The sequence below is a fragment of the Ursus americanus genome, chromosome 36 (genome assembly GCF_024610735.1).
Source record: "Ursus americanus isolate L20-20 chromosome 36, mUrsAme1.1.p, whole genome shotgun sequence".
NCBI classification, from domain to species: domain Eukaryota; kingdom Metazoa; phylum Chordata; class Mammalia; order Carnivora; family Ursidae; genus Ursus; species Ursus americanus.
The window spans coordinates 7,914,476-7,936,044 of NC_142162.1; the positions used below are offsets into that span (position 1 = coordinate 7,914,476).

Genomic DNA, 21,569 nt, shown 5'->3' on the forward strand with positions numbered 1-21,569 from the left:
GCGAATTAAATGAATAGAAATTAAGTAGATCAATTTATTTTTTTGTATATTTCACAAGTATAATTTTGGAAGGGCTATTTGACAAATTTCAGCATTAACTGCCAACTCTATTATAGACATGTTCAACCAAAAAAAAGCATTTATCCTTGGCCCTTTTAATACAGGCAAAGTATCCTATTGCATCACAAATGAGAGATGCAGTAACAGATCTGAGGGCTTATTAAAGAAATTAGGTGTTTTTTCCAGATGCTATTTGGTTGATAGTAACGTAATACAAACATACATGAATGGTTTCATGACCACCAGCAATTTGCAGAATAAAACCCATAAGTCTACCTACTTTAAAGGCCAAAACCAGTAAAACAGTATTAAAATTGGTATTTTTTAAATCCTTAGATTAACAATCCCAGAATGAGATTTCTTTGATCCCAATTTTATGAGGTGGGGCAGGGCGGGGGGGGGGGGGGAGACTGGCAGTGCATGCTGAGTTGCAGAGTTGGGACAGTGGCTCAAGTTAGTCATCCAGATTAGGATAGTGTTTTAGAAAATTAAAAATGTGCCCTAAATCTGGCATACTGGGAAGGATATTCAAGGTTGATAATTCATCAGTCCTAAACGCCATTTAATGAATGCCATCTGGAGGCTTAAGAAGTAAGCAAGGATGGGGGGGTGAAGTAAAATGAGGTGAAAAAGGAAAACAAAAAGTACAAGAAATGTGTTTGAATGTTGGGGAGTATGAAAAGGCCACCAGAGAAACTTACTTCAGTTGCCACTCAGGTGTGCTCTTCCTATAGGCCACCTGCCCCTGGATCACCAAACACCAAATTTACAGCACAAGTTGAGATTACATTTAAGCTTTGATAAAACGTCACTAATTTGGACTGAGAAAGAATACATGGCTGATTTAGTAATAAGTATCAATAAATATTCAGAGGTACGGTTTTGTTACATCAAGTAAAAAGAGCAACTAATTCCAACTTTTGAAGAACAAGCAGAGAGAGGCCTCACCCGGCCTGAATAGTTAAGACTTATTTTTAGGTCAGCAGCACATGAGTATTGAATAACTTGTAAATAGACTGCAAACATGCCGCCGCCAGTTCATCAACAATCCAACAATTCTTACTATCCCAACATGCCAAGAACTATAATCATTTTAGTCAGATGTAGCCTTCAAAAATGAAATGTTTCTCAGAATGTACTATCAAAGGAGCTACTGGACATAAACAGGTAATTTATTTGACTTGAGCCAATTTTCATGAAATATTTGTTACCCTGAACTTCAGTTCACTCCAACATTTATAATAAACGAGACGACTAAAATTAACCATTTTTCAAACCACAACTCTCAAATTAGAGAAATGGAGAATTAAACTCATCTAGTCAACATCTTCATTCAAGCAATGGTGAAACAGTCTGCAAATATGTCTTCAATAAACTGAGACTTGAGGCAGAACAAAAAATAGAAAAATTAAAAACCTCTGTATCCCAAGCACCAATAATGGAGGCTAAGCAATTATACCTAAAAATTCTTATTGACAGGTCTTTCCCTAATGGAAAATCCTGAGATTTTAAGCACTGTGACTTTACAGAAGGCAGGTTGGTTTAATGAGGAAACTTACTTTTAATAAAAAGACAATCAACAGTATTTTATTTTGGGCACTTACTCAGTATTTCACAGATCCTCAACAAGTTTTGAGGTAGGTTAAATATCAGCATTGTATTTTACAAATAAAACTTAGAGGTTATATCACTTGTTGTAAACTACAGCAGTCCTATCATGGTCAAGAATAACATGGTCTCTGCAATCTTTCAGATTAATCATCTCCGATGTGTAAATTTAATGTTGACAGCTTGCAAATACTCACCAAAAAAAAAAAAAAAAAGACTAGACATTACAGAAATTCTACTTTGGGGCACTTTCTAATTCTTAAATGGATCCTACAATGATTATACATACATACTGTGGAATAATCTACTTGCTCCCTTCACAAAATATTTATATATAACTGATCCTTAAAATTACAAACTAGAACATTACTGATTTCATTGCTTTTCTGCCTTTTGGGGTGGATGGAACAGGAAGATAATCAGCAAGCCTTACTCAGAGCGCTAGGCAGCCTTTAAGTGCAGGTGCTATGCTCAAGGCACCATCTACAATGATTTCAGGTCACAGGAAAGCAAGTATACAGATGGAGCCAAGATCTAGAAAAGATGCCTGGATCCAAAAAGAGGGGAGGCCCTGCGCAAGTCAAAGACTAAGAAAAAAAATACTATCATCTCAGGCTACTGATCTTCACTGTCATGCTACAGCATTGTATCACCTATGGGAAGAGCTCTTAAAAGAGCAGTAAATGTATCCCAATAAAGTCTGTTAATTAAAATTCTTACTAGATAAACCACAAGTAAAATTAAATTGTTTTATTAAAGTGACATCTATAGAAGGAAAATATCTAAATATTTTAATATGAATATGTTCCACCTACCACATAAATGACTCTGAGTGTCAAGAGTATAATTCACTTAGCTTACTTAAAATTATTTACCAGAATTCAGCTCATCCCTACATGAGTTCCTGGGCCAGTCTTCTCAAGTATTTGCTTCAGTATAAAGTTCCTTTTATTTAAACAAGTGTCAAATATTAGTAATAATACAGGATTAAGAGTGGTTAATTAACAATTGAGAAATTATAAGAAAAACATCATTCTGTTATAAAATATAGCATTCAGCAGAGCAAATCTCAAGAGTGAGGATATACGCCTATGCTTCCGAACAGACTAAACAGCACAGCCGAACACGATCTGAGTCAAAGAAGCAAGAAAAAAAGGAGGGAGGGGCCACAGGAGGCAGAGGATTGAAGCCTTTTATTCTAGTGTCCCCCAAATTGACTGTGGAAGTAAAAAGTTTCTACATTAAAAAAGTTTATATAAATTACATGAATTGCAATTTTCATAAAAGTCCAAATGAAATGTTCTGCATAGGACAAAAGATATGCCTAAGCAACATATCATATCTGCACAAGGCCACCGAATGTCATGGATATTAATAACAAATGAAAAAGCTTAAGTCTATGACATACTAAGCAAAGATTTGTTTGGTATTCTATAAGCCCAAGATTGTAAACTACTCTTACTATACAAAGCTCTAATGACATAAAGAGTTTTGTGTAGGAACTCTTGTGCTTCTGGTTGGCACATCATCTACTTTTTAATATGTGAAATTAATACAGACATTTGTGAGAGGTTGTGCAAAACTATTGTATTTACAAGAATGGCACAAAAGTGAATTCAACAGTCGATGCACATGCACACTTCATTCACATCTTCAACCAAAGATATTCTAACACTACAGAACGGAACAGAACACTAGCTTCCACGGCAGCTGTAAGCCCTAGAGTCACGTAAGTTACACCAGAATGGGCAAATATTGCCCAAGTAAAATTCTATTGTTAAAGCTGAAACAGGTTTAAGGCCATTCAAGTTCAAGCACAGAGAAACGAAATCTTCCAGAGCCCCATCTAGTTTTGTTTGAAGAATGTGACCCTCCTTTTAACTTGTGGTCTTAAACTTCTGTTTTACAAAATCCAAAAGGAAAATACAGAAGAAATCAATACAATAGAGGTTATATTAAATAAGAGTAACATACAAAGCTATAATTAAGATGAATTAAAGAAAGCCAAAACATTACAATTGTAAAACTTGCTTGTTATTTGTTGAATCAGTCCTACACTAGAAGTTAGGTAATATATACAATTATTTTCAAGTAGATTACTTTATGTTGCTCTAACATGTTCTCTTTATCAGTGCACTGTTAAACTAATCAAAACTCTACACACGTATATTCCCTTACAACAGCAGCACACACTACCACTACCTGCAAAGCTGTCATTCTCAAATGACTTAGTGTGAATGAAAGGAAATAAAAAGCAGAGAAGTAACATATTAAGGAGAAATAATGGGAATTAGAAGATTCATGCAGTTCAGCTCTTTTAATCAGCCAGCCAGCTTGCTAGCAACAAGGGATGGTTTCCGTTGAGGAAGGTCCTGTGGAGTGGGAATGTGGTCACCAGTGACCTCTGTCTTATCCGGAGCTGCAGTAGGAAGCTGCTTGTTCTTCATTTTTGCTTTAGCCATGTTGTAATCCCCAGAATCAAAATATTTTTGCTACAAGAAAAAAAAATTGAAACTGGATTTTAAAACTTTCATACACAATCACAGTGATTTAACATGTAGATATGACCCTATACTGTCAGTATAAAATAATCCAGAAAAATTTAAACAAAAACATTATACAGATGAAATAGCAAAGCTTTCATGTATAACAGAAAAACCAGACAGAAATTCTTGCTTAAATTATTTTCAAAATAAAAAATAACCTTGTATTATTAGAACCATTACTTTATAGTTCCTGATACCTAGGACGAACATTTTACAAGGATTTGAAATCATTTATTTGAATTAGAGCAGTTCACTAAAATCAAAACTAAGGTTAAAATATAAATGCTAGGGTTAACCGAAGAAATAAACTCATTAGAAATTATCACTTAAAATGTACATCCCTATCCTACACCTCTTTTTTTCACTTAAGACACTGCACAAGTTCAACTATCACTCGTTTTAGGTGGAGGGATGAAAAAGGTAATGGTACCCTTTATCACTAAACTAGAAATTGCAAGGAGAGCTAAAGATCAACCTTAATACAGCTAATCTACATGAGTTACCTGTTTCAGAGTAAAAACAGATAGATTTGCCTGCTTTCTGACTTCCATCTATCGTGTTTAACCTACCTTTACTGAGTGCCTGTTATACGTGAGGCACTGTGTGAGTCCTGGAGAGAGACGCAAAGATGCACAACAGTCAAGTATTCCAACCATTATACTGTTTTTAGTACACAAGGTGCTATGGGTGCTCAAAGGTGGGTAATGTAACTTTTTCTAGGGTAGGAAAGAGGGAATAATCCAGAAATGAGAGGAGTGCCTCATGGACAAAAGGTGAAGGGAGGAAAAATAAATTCTCTTTGAGACTTCGGGGATATCTCATGTGGTAAATAAAGTAGATGAGAATTCACAGCTTAGTCTAAGACTGTTGAGTGGCCTGGGAAAAGGTCTCAGTGGCTGCCTCCCTCAAGGGACTATTCTTTGATAAGCCAGATCAGGCCTAAAGCCAAAGGGCCTAAAGCTAGAAAATTGCTTTTTACGTGTCACTATACGTCTAACACACTGAGCAGTAACAAGGGAATTTGGACCAGGTCCTTTTAAGGCTTGCTGCAGCTTTATTTCTTTACTGAGTCAAAAGCACAAAATGAGAAATTTAATACACAGAATAAAATTTAGGAATATTTTCCCCAATGATGGGGAAATGCTAATGATACCTATTTTATAGTAAGCCAAAGTTCATCACAAGGGGTTCTTACTTCTTAGGCTACTCTGCTTGGGGAAAAGGAATTAAATTTATATAATGTGGCCAGAGACAAAACTAAAATCAGTGCTTAACAACTGTAACTGCTAGCGAGGGAATGAACTAAATCAATGTCTCTCACAATATGACAGACATAGTTTAACAAGGCAACAGTAATTGTCTTTAACAATTTAAAAATTTTGCATTTTAAGTGAAAATCTTCAAAAATTAACCAAACATATTCTGGATCATCTGGGTGACAAACTTATAAAAGCCTCCTCCCACCCAAATTTAGGAGCCACACTTACATCAGTATTTATAATTGCACTGACACTAAGTAATCACCTAAAGTGGCAAATTAACCTTTAAGGCCATGTTTCTTAAAAGTGAATCCTTCGGGAGCCTGGGTAACTCAGTGGGTTAGGCGTCTGACTCTTGATTTCGGCTCAGGTCATGATCTAGGGTCGTGAGATGGAGCCGTGCGTCGGGCTCTGTGCTCAGTGCAGAGTCTGCTTGTCCCTCTCCCTCTACCCCTGACCCCCACGTGTGCTCTTTCAAATAAATAAATAAAATCTTAAACAACAACAAAAACTGAATCCTCAGTTTTTCTGGGGCTTCACAAACTCCACAAATACGAAAAAATATGGGCCAGACTGCTTCTTGATATCCCTCTCAGCTTTAACAGTCTATATGTCACAATATACAAGCCATGCTGTGAAAAGCCTAAACTAGATGTAATAACATTAACAAGTACAATAAAACAGAAAGGGACTAAATATAAATATCTAATCAATCCTCCCAAATGAAGAAGAAACTATTTAAAGATACTAAGGTAACTTAAAAACTAAAACCCAAGACCCTGTGATCTAGACATCTAAAAAAAACCAAAACCCTTTTAAAATAGTAAGAAATTATATAACTGAATGTAAGACTTCATTTCCCTAATACAGAAGTGCTTATTCATTGACATTTGGGTGTAATGCAAAGTCATTCAAGGGTTCCCTTCTCAAATTCTGTACAACTAATTCTTAATTCAAGCAGCATTTTCTCTTTCCCAACTATTTACAATACCAACTCCAAGATACAATATTTATAAATTCTGACCTGAAGATGCTTAAAAAGCCATAAACAGTTGAAGTTAGAGGAAAATTACAAAGACAACAGGCCAATGTACAAAGAAAGCTTGTTGGCATAAATTATGCTGGAGATTAGCAAAGGAAAAAAGTTTCCTTAACACTTAATAATCAAATCTAAGTAATAATTTAATAGTCAGAGATGATTACATAATTTATTTCATAACTAAAACCACACCTGATGGGACCATTTCAAAATTAGACATGATACAAACACATTCTACATAGCTATATTCATAATGAACATGTTTCTCATTCTGCTTTTCTATTTATTCCCTACATTGCATTATTTTTGTAATAATGCTTTTATTTTTTTAAACATTTTATTTATTTGAGAAAGAGAGAGAGAGAGAGCAACAGAGATAGTGAGAGAGTACATAAGCAGGGAGAAGAGGGAGAACCAGACAATCCCAGGACCCCAGGACCATGACCTGAGCTGAAGGCAGCTGCTTAATTGACTGGGGCACCCAGGCGCCCCTAGAGGTTTTATGTCTATGTATTTGGTATAATTCCTACCTGCCACCCTAGAATTTCAAAGCTGTGAACATTATTCTTTCATATAAAACAAAAAAAATTCTGTATTTTACCACTTTTAAAAATAAGTTTTTATTTATTTTTAATTGTTAGAATTTTTATTAGGTGAGCTTTAATTTTTTTTTTTTTAAAGTAACCTTTACCCCCAACATGGGGCTTGAACTCATGACTTGGAGATCAAGAGTCACACGTTCTACCAACTGAGCCAGCCAGGTGGCACGTTACCATACTCTCTTGGTATAAAGAAAAAGAGTGTATGATTTCACTTACATGTGGAATCTAAAAACATTAAACTCATAGAAACGGCAGAATGTGGTTGCCAGGGGCTGAGGGGTGAGGGAAACAGGGAGATACTGGTCAGAAGGCACAAACTGTCAATTATAAGATGAGTAAGTTCTAGGGATCTAATGTACAGTAAGTTAACAATACTGAATTGTATACTTGACAGTTGCTATGAGTGTAAAGCTTTAATATTTTCATCATAACAACAAAATGGTAATTATGTGAAATAAGGGATGTGTTAACTAACCTTACTGGTAAGCATTTCACAACATGTATATGTATCAAATCATCACAGTGTACACTTTAAACTTACACAATGTTATGTCAATAGTATCTCAATAAAGCTGGAAAAAACATCCTTTTGCAATTTGAGAAAATAATCCATATATAACTATAGCCAATATCTATACATATAAACATACATATACATATGGACATGGATTTGTTAACCAAACAGCAGATACCAGTATGTTGAAGGTATTTATTAAAGGAAAAACATCACCTGGCACCTAATTCAATACAATTCTCTTCATATTTCCCTGTTCCCTGTGTGGTAAATAATTTAAATGTACTTAAACCAAAGATGGAGTCCTTTAATTTTTTACAAAGGGGTTAGGAAAAAAAACCCCTAAGGAACGAACAAGTCGCATTATCTCAATTCAGATCTCATTATTGAGCAATAATGGTTTCTACATCATAATTGGTAAGATTCTGAAAAAATGTTTTCAGTAATATGAACTATTAAAATTACCATGTATAAATTGTATTAGAGTAACTCTGTAAAATGTATTATGTAAAGGAGACAACAAGCTCAGCTTTTATAGGTGAACATTTCTTCCAAATAAAAAATATTTTTAGTCTTTGCATGGAAATCATCTTTAAAACAGGTAAAAGTTAAAAAAAATATATGGGCAGAAGAATATATGCCAGCTTCTATATAGTCAGTGCTTTTGCAAAGAAGGGATACATACATACATGTGGTAGGTTTCAACTATATCTACATTTTCTTTCTTACAAAGATAAAACTGAAGTAAATATGGCAAAATATTAACATATTAAATCTGGGTAGTGGGTACACAGTTCTGCTATATTGTTATCCGTACTTTCTACATGCTTGAAACAGTTTAAAGTGATGAGTTGTTCATTCTTATCATACATATTTATACAATAAACAGTATAAAGTATATCTCTCTCTCTATGTATCTGGTAAGGTACCGAGTTATATACACACAGACACTCATTTCATAACTGCAATCGCACTGAGTATTTCATAGGGTTTAAGCATTAGAAGATTACACATGAGAACTTACCCCTTTCTGTAATCGTTTCCTTAAGAAATCTGAACCTCCAGGCTTTTGTCCCAGGTGAGGATACCTTGCTTTTAATTTTGCTTCTTCAGCTTTCTCTGGACTAGTCACTTTATCTTCCATTTCCTGAAATAATTTAAAATAAATTACTTGTCTATTACAATTCAGCTATTTAAAATAATTCACCTTTTAATATCTGGATCCTGACTTTAGTTGTCGAGTGCCAAATAATGCAGCATCTGACTAAGAAATCAAGCACAGAAGCTTTTAAAACATCTCTGTCTTGTTTTTCAAATGATCCATGTGATAGCTCTATTATAGCTGTGATGCATGTGTACACCCCACACACTGGATAAAAATATCAAGATAACTCAGCTCTGAAGTCTTGCTTGCCATTACTTTCCAGTCATGTATAATACATTTATAGTTAGTCACCTTCCATGGAACTCATCAGCTCTTTGCCTATATTTAGAGAACCATCTTAATACTGTTAAAATACAAAAAAAAAAAAAAAAGATCTGATCTCCTGTTAATCCAAATCCATGTATGACTGGAAGCTCTGAGATTCTTTAATAGGAATTAACAACAGCTTATTTACCAGCAGATTCTCCCTAACTCAATATAGAAGACCTTGGTATTTTTAAAAAAAAAAAAAAGATTTTATTTCTCTTAAGTAATCTCTACACCTAACATGGGGCTCAAGCTCACAACCCCAAGATCAAGAGTCGCATGCTCCACCGACTGAGTCAGCCAGGCACCCAGCCTTGGTATTTTTAAAGAAAAACATCTTTGTCAACCTTCATATCAGTGCATATTATTCCCTAATTTCCCCCCATATTTAATGACAAATACTGCTCATGCCAAGGTCCCATTCTTTAATGCATCAAAATGTGTTTTCTGACCAAATGACTGTCAATATTTTAAGCCTATTCACTTTTTAAAAGATTTTATTTATTTGACAGAGAGAGAATTGAGCAGGAGCAGGGAGAGGGGCACAGGGACAAGCAGACTCCCTGCAGAGCACAGAGCTTGATATGGGGCTCGATCTTAGCACCCATAGATTACAACCTGAGCCAAAGTCAGATGCTTAACCAACCGAGCCACCCAGATGCCTTTTTTTTTTTTTTAAGTAAGCTCTACAACCAACATGAGACTTGAACTCATGACCCCAAGATCAAGAGTTGCATGCTCTTCCAAATGAACCAGCCAGGTGCCCCTAGCCTATTCACTTTTTTTTTTTTTTTTGAAAAGCATACAAATTTACTTAATACAAATTTTATGCAATAGAGGAGGCTTCACAAGGATGAAGAACAAAGATACAGTTAAACCTGATTTTTATACTAGGTTTAATCAAAAGTAGAGAAAATGAAAAAAAAATATGATAGGACAAAAAGGAATATGAGCTGTAAATGGAGGAAAACAGAAAGGCCTATTTTTTCAGTCTTCTCAGTGTCCCTCTATCTCTGATTATAGGGAAGGCACCTCTCACTTGAGGATCTTATGACCTGCTTCAGGGGAAGGTCAAAAAGTCCTTCCTGTGCATGCCATTTCTCAAATTCCTTCAGCTTATAATATCCAGAATCCCAAGGTGCCATACTTTGGGGTAGCATGTCCTAAATCCCATCATTCCCCCATGTGAAACTTTCCCAAGAAATTTCACAGTCCAAAAACAGAGTTGATAGATTATCCCATAACCCACTGAATCAGTCTCAGTCCTGGGAATAGGTCAGTCATTTCAAATAGTTATGTCTCATTTCAGGACATGGCGGTATACCCCCTACATTAGGTCTCTATATAGTATGATTGCTCATACCACTGGCATTTAAGAAGGGACATTTTTCTTGCAGTGACTTTTGTCAGTTTTCCCAAGATCCCATCTATAGACCCTGCAGTGACTGCGGGGTCCTAGTCATCCCTTCATGGCCAACAGAAAGTATATGTCAAGTTGAAAAAGGTCCCGTCTCTTCCCCTTATTCTTTCTCCTCTTCTCAACTCCTTTTCATTCCCCCTTCCAAGAGTATCTGGTCCCCACCTGCAGGGTAGGGCACAGGGCCGCGAGGTGGAGTCCACTCAAACCTACTCACTTTTAACACCAGTCTTGATATAGTCTACGTTCTTCCCAAGAGCCATATTTTATGGGGGAGCAGTGTTTATCACTTTATGGTAAGTACTGAAGAAAAATGAATCAAGAAAAACAAAGTTTCCCTGACAGACAATGCTGGCCAATGGCAAAGTGCACCTTCCAGCTAATGGACTCATTTCTGCATACCAGCTAGACAAAATCACATACTGCTGTATATCTCAATTTTTCCAGGTTATTTATGAATGTCAAAAATGAATGAATATCCATAAATGCCAAGCCTTCTGTTCCTGTAGAGCAAGTGAATCATTTATGCCCAAATTTTAAGATTTTTGCATGCATTTTCCTCAAAATTATATCCATACATGCTTTATAATCAGCTCTGTTTAGCTTATATATCATGAATGTTTCCTTATTCTTGACCAGCTTCCTCATGTGTCAGTACATCCTCTCATTTTTAGTCTTGCAGTATTTTGAGATTAAAGCCACTGCTGCTGTCTTCCTTTATATGTATGCTCCCTTCTGCTTCAAGTGTTCTACCTTCCTTTTATGCTACAGTTTCATGCATCTACTTAGATTTTCGGTCCTTTAAGTGGTCACATCACTCACCTGATATACACAAAATTCAACTATATGTGCTCTGCCAGAGACAGAGACTCTAAATAGTATCAGTGATTCTGCCAGTCATTCCATTCAAGAAGGGTATGCCCCAGAGAGAGCTCAAGTGTGAGGTGTGTGATGCAAACCTGCTATTCCCATGATGATCTGAGTCCTGGGTCTCTTTCAGAGTTTAAGTGTATCAATGTTTTGTTTATCATACTGGTATTTAAAAACTCAGCCCCTACAAGTCTACCACCTCAGCTGTCAATCAACTGAAGAATCAGCCCAGACATCTGTTCAACCACTAGATTAAAAAAGTGATTACTTGTCCCACTGAGAATTGATGGGGCTGTCTCCAGTATGACTATGACATGACTTCTTTGGGATTTTTCAAGGGCGACTTTAGTTATATGTGATTCCTGCCTTACTAACTTTAGGATCTAACCCCTATGTAGGTAGGACTATACTGTACTCATCACAAAAGCTAAAGAAATAATGTAAATTTAAGGTTACCAGTTGAGTGCAGGAAGGTGAGGGGCAGCTTCTCTTCAGTGGCTCAGCTTTCACTGTAGGCATCCACCATAGGTCCAGCTATACTGACTGTGGTGCTTAGGGGAACTGGGAGAAGGAACCTATTCTTGGGTCCCCCTATACACTTATTCTTTAAATTGGTTAACATTAAATTTGGATGTTAGTTGAAAAGGACCGTGACTTGATTACAGCCTTTGAGTCCTCGCACATTCAAATTAGAGGGTGTTAATACAGTCCTACATTTCCACTAAAACTATCCAGCTTTCTTGGGCCTGGGAAATAAAGGTTCTCCACTTCCTTTGAGTTGAATTATTAGTTCTCTGTATGTAAGAGAAATCCCTTAAAGTTCCTGGTATAGGGGTAGCAACTTTCCCTAATTTCCAATGTTTCTGCAGGTTTCCCTCCTTTTATATAAGAGAGGGGAAGAAAGTTGTACACAATATACCACTGTACCTGGCATTCCCTTATTTTCTAAATAAGGAATACATTAATGTATATGTTTACATATAATATTAAGCATGTTTAATTAAATCGAAATAGTTCACCATAAAAAATGTTTTGGGCAATAGCATCTACAGAAGAAAATATCATTTAGGTTTAGAATGAATAAATAATATGTCCTAGAAAAACAAATTAATCCTTGAACTTTCTTGCCATATACATATCACAAGAGCAAGTGTCTGCTAGCTCCAACTTTGTAGCTGCATTCAGAATTTCAGCTGCATTTAACACTGAAAGGGGGAAAATATGACCAAAACTCCATTTTTTAAACACAGTACATACCATCAAGACATCTAGGATACTTTTCATGGATCATACAGAAACATTCTTAACTTTTTGCAAATGTACAGTTATAGGGCCTTACTGATAAGCAAGTTGAAATGCCTGGACCTTGTAGAGGGAAGTATAAATAACACATCAGGTGGCAGACTGTGTCCACTGGCATTCAGCCTACACTTACCCTTCTTTAAAACACTCCCCATAATCACTATAGTTAGAAGCCTGAAGCTATACTTCCCAGACTGAATTCCTATTGGGTTCTGCCAATGACATCTACACCTGATTAAAAGGCATGGGAGAAAGAATCCACTTTTCCTGGTGATGGGCCACGAACAATGTGAAGATGAGCAGTAGCCCAGGAGCTCCTGCAGAGGGGCATCCAGCAGATAATCAGGGGCTACTGCAGCTGCCACACGAGAGTATGCAGAGCTCAGAATAGTGCTCACTTGTGCAGTCAACAGCTTTCTGCAATTCCTCACCTCCAGAAACAACATCATCTTCCCCCTTTATTCCTTCACACTTCTTCTAATAATTTGTATCCTAATTCCCTAAATCACATCCCTTTCTGTTAAAAATATCCAAAGTGGTTTCTATTCTCCAGACAGGACACTAGTTGATAAAATCAGGTAAAATAAGGGATGACCAATTCATCCCTACTGTCATGTTAAAAAATGCAAAAGGGCACACAGAATTTGGTGTGATTCCATGTTTTTGGACATACTTTAAAGTAATTCCTAAACATTTATTTCAGCTAGAATGAAAATAAATCTTGAAAAAGGCTTGATATTTAGGAAGTAATAGCAAAGAAATTGGCGTACGTTAATGTATACTGACAAGTCACTTTAATAACTTGCCCCACAACTTTGCTGAGATATAACTGACACATTAGCTTTTCAAATTTTAGTGTCTTAATATATGAGGTTCAAAACAAAAAAGGGGGGCGCCTGGGTGGCACAGCGGTCAAGCATCTGCCTTCAGCTCAGGGCGTGATCCTGGCGTTATGGGATCGAGCCCCACATCAGGCTCCTCCGCTGTGAGCCTGCTTCTTCCTCTCCCACTCCCCCTGCTTGTGTTTCCTCTCTCGCTGGCTGTCTCTATCTGTCAAATAAATAAATAAAATCTTTAAAAAACAAAACAAAACAAAAGGGGAGCCTGGCTGGCTCAGCTGGTAGAGCACGTGACCCTTGATCTCAGGGTTGTGGGTCCAAGCCCCATGCTGGGTGTAGAGATAACTTAAAAATAAAATCTTAAAAAAAAGCCTCAAAATATAAAAAGCAAAAATTGACATAATTATAATAACTAACAAGTCTCTCAAAATAGGAGATTTCAACACACCTTCGTCAGTAATTGATAGGTGGAAAAAAAGTACTTAAGATACCAGATTTTATTTCTGTACCCAATAGCTAGGAAATATATATTCTTCTCAAGCACAAATGGAAAAATTGACAAAGTATTAGGTTATAAAGTTTTAACCATTTTCATCCAGACCACCATCTACAACTACAATTCATAAGATTAAAAGTCAATAATAAAAAAAGTTATGTATCCCTACTATTTGGAAATTAAAATACATTACTAAAATAGCTTAACTCATTAAAACTGCAATCTGTATAAACTTAAAAAATTGATTACTGAAATAATTGATGGTTAAAAGAATAACAGGAATAAAAAAAAAAAAACACCTGGAACTAATGATAAAAATTCTATACTAACCAAATGTGTAGGATACAACAAAGGTCCCTAAAAAGGGTTTATATTAAAGAAGAACACGAAAACTCAGAGCTATGTATCCAACTTTAGTAAACAAAGAAGGGAACCCAAACAGAATAGGAGAAAATAAAAAGCAGAAGTTAATGAAATAAAAACCAGATACAATAGAGAGGATCAACAAAACAGGGGAATGATAAGCTTACCCAAGAAGTATTTTTAAAAATTCAAATCCGTTTTCAAAATTTTATCCTCCAAGAAACTTTTGTGTCATACAGCAATTTTACTACTTTGTAGAACAGATGCTAGAATGTGAGTGGATTCACCACCTAAGTGGTTTCTATGCTGATAATACCTTTGGTGGGGAGAAGTGTAGAAGGACCATTAGAAGGAACACTTACTCTGGCTACAAAGTGGGAAACCAGAACCCCAGGATTATCATAACAAAAATATATACGTATCATGTAAAAAAACCCCAAAAACCTAAAAACAATATTTTAAATGAGGACTATCCTCGACAAGTACAGAAATTTATCTTCATTGTAATACTCTATACCTAGCACACAGCCTAATATTGTTAGGCACTTGAATTTTTGTGAACTAGTCTATTGAAATACATTAGATATCCTTTTTGTAAGTAGGTGGGGCATAAAGTATAAAAACATACAGAAAATAGAACATTCAAACAATTAGAATTTATGTAGTCCGTCACGGACTGGCAATAAATCTCAATGATTGATACCATTTTTTAGCCGTCAGCAGAGAAGTTACACAGCAGCATCAGCAATAAAAACCTGATCACTCTAAGCAAATTCTCCTCTATCTGCTCAGCAATATGTTCACTGATGCAGTGACTGATGAATAAATAGAAAAGATTAATGAAAGCCAACAAATCCTTTGGGATATTGCCAGGAAAGTATCAGTACTGTTATCAGCTCTAGGGAAAAATACTGTGGTCCAATTAAGTCCTTGCTACTTGTACAGTGCCTGGCATTTAACAGGTGTTCAATAAAAGCCTACTGAATGAACACAGTGTACTCCAATTGTTTCAAAAAGGCTAAAAACTTTCTAAACACCTGACAGCTTCACCAACAGTTTTATCTTGAAATATTTCATGTTATAGTAGCATAGGTTCAGGAATCAAAAGTCTAACAACAGAGGCAAGCCTAAAACACTGTTGTATAGCACTCTTGCTAAGATAGCAAAGAGAAACGTTTTAAAACATTTCTGAGGTTTACCTTTAGATTGCTAAGAATCAATGGTTACACACAAAGCAGACCAGCAGGCTGTGGTTTAAAAATTGAAATTAAAAACACCCTTGAGCCTGTTACCAAAGGCTGTGTTAAGATAGCCCCAGAAAATGCCAATATCAATGGCAATTCCTTAAAAACTGGGAAAATAGGAAAGAAATTTGTATCCACTCTTCAATGGTGATATATGGAAGTAATTTATGCAATATTTCTCTTCCTTTTTAACTACTTGCAAAAGCACCAAGCATTATCTTTATTTTTTTTTAAGATTTTATTTGTCAAAGAGAGAAAGAGAGAGAGAGAGAGAGAGAGAGAGAGAGAAAGCAAGTGAGCACAAGCAGGGGGAGAGGAAGAAAAGGGAGAAGCAGGCTCCCCGCTGAGCAAGGCGCCCCATGTGGGACTTGATCCCAGGACTATGGGATCATGACCTGAGCCAAAGGCAGATGCTTAACCAACTGAGCCACCCAGGTGTCCCACCCAACTATTATCTTTTAAACTGACAAAAATACTTTAGTTGAGGGCCCTACTTGAGTTAGCTTCTCCAAGACATCTTACTAACTTAATTTGATGAATCTTGCAATAAAATCTCTAGAAAACCTGCTATTGAGATCTTTTTTAAAAAAACTTAAAAGCCATAGTATATATGAAAAAATACATATATAATACATATATTATATATATATATTATATATACACACACACACACACACACACATTCCTCTACTTTCACTCAGATTTCTTAAGTGGGTCTAAACAAAGGTTTTACATGGCTATAGTCTATCCCTCCCCTTTTTAAATTGCAGTACAAGCAGTACGAGCATTGCTATCTGTATTGAAATAGTACTTTGGCAATGGTTTCAACTGAAAATTTCTGAGAAAAATTCATTCAACCAACATTTTCCGAACAATGGAATCAATCAGGTAAGACAGATGCTATGGGAGAAGATAAATAAAGGAGGGTCCCTGAGTTTAAGATGCTCATAATGAAAACAGAACTATATGTTTTAAGTCTCCACAGGCCTCTTCTCACTCCAGGACAAGAGCACACACCAGTCTGACTGAACTTAGTGTTATTCAAAGTGAAATTCACAGGCGACAGATCCTGGAGATCTCTGTTAAATTTTTAAAAAGTTTGTTTTCACTTCAGTGATAATCTAGGAGAAAAAAAATATAACTATACACTAGCACATCTGAACTGCCATCTCGTATCTAGAGCTACATGAGTTCTATCTGAGCTTTCATTTATGATGTCAGAGACTACGCAATACTACTCTGTCCAAGATAATGAGAAAAGAACACAGCTGAATTTAAAATGTAATGATGTATTTTTGACCTTAGAATTAAATGATCACGCAGATTTACTCTTTAAAAAGGGGCAGTCGTCATATGACCAGAGGAGCAATAACTTGCCATATTTAAAGACTTCTTGCACTTTAACAGTTGCTACCACATTCTCAATACATTGGAAATTTACTTTCAGCAAAATACCATGCCACAATGAATTAATAATTTACACTAATTTTGTTGTATTTGTTTTAATTTTTTAAAAAATTTTAAAGTAATCACAACGTCCAGTGTGGGACCCAAACTCATGACCCTGAGATCAAAAGTTGCTTGCTCCACCAACTGAGCCTTCCAGGTGCCGTTTTAATTTTAAAGCAGTGTTAAAGAGATAGATGTTTATGCTTATTTTCATGTTTGTATATATTTAATTAATATTCCAATAAAAAACAGTGGTCTACACAGTTTTCTTAACAAGGGGCACTCAGAGAAACAGTGACTTAGCTCTTACTCCGTGCAGGCTCATTTCTTTACCTTAATTTTTCAGAGGCAATAGGCTAACATACCATAAAACTATAAAAAGTATTTTAGCTGAATAATTTGGCTTTACTTGAAAGGTCAACTGGGTACACAGAGAATAATCCAATTTTTTAGGTCATCTAACTATTCTTCCAAATAGAAGAAACAGGTGATTTGGCCCATAGGAACACAGAAGTGACTCTGCACATTCTCCTGTTTAGGGATGGTATCCATGCTACGGGCACTTAACATCTACAGCCAATCCCTAATTCAAGAAGGGACATTATATTACCCACACACTTTGGTATTAATGACAGCAACCCTAAAACCAAAGGACTTGAATTAAATTTTTAATGTAGACATTCATAAAGAGAAAACATTCAAAACATGCTTAATACTGTTAGGGACAGAGTATTAGGCTGTTCCAAGTAAAAGCATTTACACTGTAGAAATCAACACTTTACACTCTGGCAACACACTAACAAATCTCATAAAAGAAAATTACATAGCACACTATTGTACATGAGAAGTCAAAACTGGGGTTGATTTCAGTGTTTAGGACAAGATAGCACAGACACAGTTTGTATTTCTTTTCTGGGTTCTTAAATCCCAACCAATTATGAACACCATGATAAATATTTTTCAGTTAATAAATTACATTTCATGTTACAGTTAAGATTGTAATCTTTAAACTATATATTTTTTGCCCTAAAAGTCCATGTTTTTGTTAAGTGTAAAAAAATATACAACATAATTTTCATTGGAATATTCCCGGATAATATCGGAACTTGGCCTATTATTTATGCTATTGTTTTCTTTTTAAAAAATATTTACAATATAGCAAAACCATCCAACTGAAGAGAAGTTAACATAGTTAAGAACAAATGGAGTGGCTTTAGAACACTAATACACTAATCAAATTTCCAACCTGATTGGGAGCATAGGTAGAACATTAAGCAGAAGCCCTTACAAAGTCCAAGCATTAGGCCAAATCTATTTATGATAATGCCCTCTGATTCTTCAAGAAGAAGTGCTGGTAACTTTCCATAAACAATTTAAGAAACAAGGTATTATGGGCCTTTGCTGGCCAGCCACAAGTACCTAGGAGGGTAGGGCAGCAGAAATAATAATGGTGGAAGGGGTTAAGAAGTAGCGTAAATAAAAGAGAAAGCCTTAATAATCATAATTTGAATTATACTGATTTGTGGCATATTTTCCCTCAATACAAGTGAGCTTAAAAAATATTCCCGTTTCTACGAAAATCCGGACCAACTAAGATGGTAAAAAAAATTTAAATTCCAAGCTTTTGATCAAATACCATATGCAGATCCCAAGGGCTCACATTTCTGCGCAGGGACGGCGCGAAATATTTTAAGTTACCTACCTCATGTAAGCCTCACAACAGACATATGAAGTATTATTACTCTCATTTTATAGAAGACTGAAAAAAAAAAAAAAAAAACTAAGGAGTTGAGCGACTGATCAGGGTTACACAGCAGAAAAGGACTGGAACTGAAATGCCACCCCAAGTCTAACTCACCGCCCAAACACGAGATACCGCCTTAGGAGTTAAAAGCATGCGGACAATACCAGTAGTTGGAGAGCTAGTTCTCCAAGGGAGAAATAAAACTTCCTACGCAAAGTGAAGCTCACGGAAAAACTTGGGTTCCACGCAGAGAAACTGCTCGTATGTATAGTCGAGTCTAAGAAAAAACGCGACACATTGAGGCGCTAGAAAAGGGAAGCCTCAGCGAGGACGTGGACAATGTTCAAACTCCCACCACGTTGGCGCTAAGCACCAGAGTTCCCGCGGGCAGCAGATGTGGGATCGAGCTGGGCCGGGAGGGCCGAGGCACACAGGCTCCTCCCGCTCTCCGCACCAGGCGCCCCGAGCCGACTCCGGGCGCGCCCCTCCGCACGCGGCTGGAGCAGGCCGCCCGGCAGGCCCGGCTCCCGGCAGCCTCGCCTCCGGGCCTTCCGAGGCGCAGGGGTCGCTCCCCGTGCACACTCACCTTCTGCTCCTCCGCGGAGGCTGCCTCAGGGACTTCCGCAGACATACTGCTCCTTCTGCAACGAGACGCCGGGAGAAGATGCGATCACCGGGTGGCCGAGGCCGCCCGGCCGCCGCACCGCCTCAGGCCCGCCCGCCCCCGCTCTCCGAGCGCCCGCTCGGGCCGCCTCCGCCCGCGAAAATGGCCGCCGCCTTATGACGACACGGAGCCTCGCAGCGCTCGACAGCCGGCGACTGCGGCCCGCCGAAGCCCGGCCGCCCCTCCCGCGCCGCGCCCCTACCTACCTTACCCCGCTTCTCCGGCTCTGCGACGCCGAAGCACTTCCTTTCTTCCTTCAAAGGTCGCGGCTCGTGCCTTACCTCACATCCGTCTTCCAGATGCTTCCTGGGAATTGTAGTTTATAAGTGGAGCCGCTTCTCCCCGCCCTTTCCTGCCTGTTCAGGAGATTTTACTAGTACTTTCCCGGGCTCGCGTAGTCCGATTCTCTTACTCGTTCTCGGCACTGTAGTCATGCATATTTTCTTTTGGACGCTCCAAAGCTCTGTGCTGCTTCCCTGCACAAGTCTCTCCCCACTCCGCTTTGCCTACTTAACCATTTTCATCTTTCACATCCCCTCCCTCCGGCGTCATCGCCTCAGGCTTTTCTCGAGCCCTTACGCTAGGTCAGGTCACATCTCTGTGTAGCTTCCCAGCACACACGCTGTATCGTTAGACGCTAATTGTTATTACTCTATTAATGTCACCTTTCCTGCTCAGATAAGCCACATCAGGGCAGAGACCTCGTCCATATTTGCTTATATTTCCCTCCCAGAGCCCAGCATGTCCTAGATGTTCAATAAATACCTGACGAAGGAATTAAAATTACATTCATTTGTCTGCTCCTGGGGGTCCACTCCCACAACTTTACTGAAACCCCTGGCACCAAACTCATCCAATGACTTTCTTAATTACCGTTATCTGTTGACTTTACATTTAATCCTCATTTTAACTGACATCTGAACAGCTACTGGCGATACTATACACGGTCGTTCGAATGAAGTGTCTCTCAGAAACTTGGAAATAAGATTGCCCTCTAAGAGTTAAACTAGTAAACAGCAACAGATAATGAATGCGATTCTGTGGGAGTTTGGAAACCATCAAAACATTCAACCAGAGTGTCCTAGGAAGAATCTCAGGAAGAATTGCGTTGGGATTGCAACTTGAAAAACAAACTGCTATACTGCACTCCTTTTGGAGAAAAGAAGGAAGAGGTTTGTCAAGCAAGCAAGTACTTAGAACACGAAGAGTTCCAAAAGGCCAACTCTTTGAGAAATATATCGAGAGTGCTTTAAGCTGGGTCAGCTGAGAAACTTCGTTAAGATCAACTATGTGTTCGGGGTACCTGGGTGTCTCAGTCGTTGAGCATCTCCCTTTGGCTGGGGTCATGATCCAGGGGTCCTGGGATGGAGCCCCGCATCGGGCTCCCTCTCGGCAGGAAGCCTGCTTATCCCTCTCCCAGTCCCCCTGCTTGTGTCCCTCTCTTGCTATGTCTCTCTCTCTGTCAAATAAATAAAAAATTAAAAAAAAAAAAAGATCAACTATTTGTTCTCACTCCATAATGGCAAAGCAACTTACTGAAAATTTGCCTTCCCTTCACGCAGAACTATAGGGAGAAAGGAGAATTCACTAGTTAGGCTAACTGAAGCATCTGACAGTTGTATTTTTATTAATAAATTGGCATTCAGGTATATATCTTGTATCAATGTATTTGTGAGCTTGAGTTAAAATCTGAGAACACATACATAAAAAATCAGTATATGTGATCTTGGATAAAAAGATTCTGTTTCTGAAAGATAGTGACACTTACAAGAGGGCAAGTCTGAATTTCTGGGAAGCAGACTTTGGTCAATGGGGAATTTACAAAGGTCAGTGCCACACTGTGGGGACCTGAGAAGACATCCTTCCCCAGGTAACACTCCTCTGCATTATTAACCATGTACCTTAATGTTTAAAATTGCACACTGATCACCAACATCCTGTTTTTCAAAACTTACTTCTCTTGACCTCTAGGATACTACTCTCTTATTCTCTCCTACTTCTCTGGCCATTCCTTCTTAATCTCTTTTGTTGAGTCTCTACCTTCTTCTTAATGGGAAGATTCTAACAATTCCATCCTCAGAT

At 37.6% G+C, this 21,569-nt stretch overlaps 1 protein-coding gene across 3 annotated transcripts; it reads right to left on the reverse strand.

Annotated features, from left to right (window-relative positions):
* Positions 1-5: 5 nt before the first annotated feature.
* ARPP19 (cAMP regulated phosphoprotein 19) lies at positions 6-19,784 on the reverse strand. Of its 3 annotated transcripts, XM_045812078.2 has the most exons (4): positions 19,694-19,784; positions 19,410-19,464; positions 8,653-8,775; positions 6-4,160 (listed from the first exon to the last, which is right to left on the reverse strand). In XM_045812078.2, the coding sequence occupies exons 2-4, from the start codon at positions 19,452-19,454 to the stop codon at positions 3,990-3,992; spliced, it is 339 nt and encodes a 112-aa protein (XP_045668034.2). In that variant the 5' UTR covers positions 19,455-19,464; positions 19,694-19,784; the 3' UTR covers positions 6-3,989. The 3 variants fall into 3 exon arrangements, with proteins under 3 accessions (XP_045668034.2, XP_087715362.1, XP_045668035.2); XM_087859236.1 differs by lacking the exon at positions 19,694-19,784 and having other exon boundaries at positions 19,410-19,604; XM_045812079.2 differs by lacking the exons at positions 19,410-19,464; positions 19,694-19,784 and adding an exon at positions 8,836-8,984.
* Between the last annotated feature and the right edge of the window lie 1,785 nt (positions 19,785-21,569).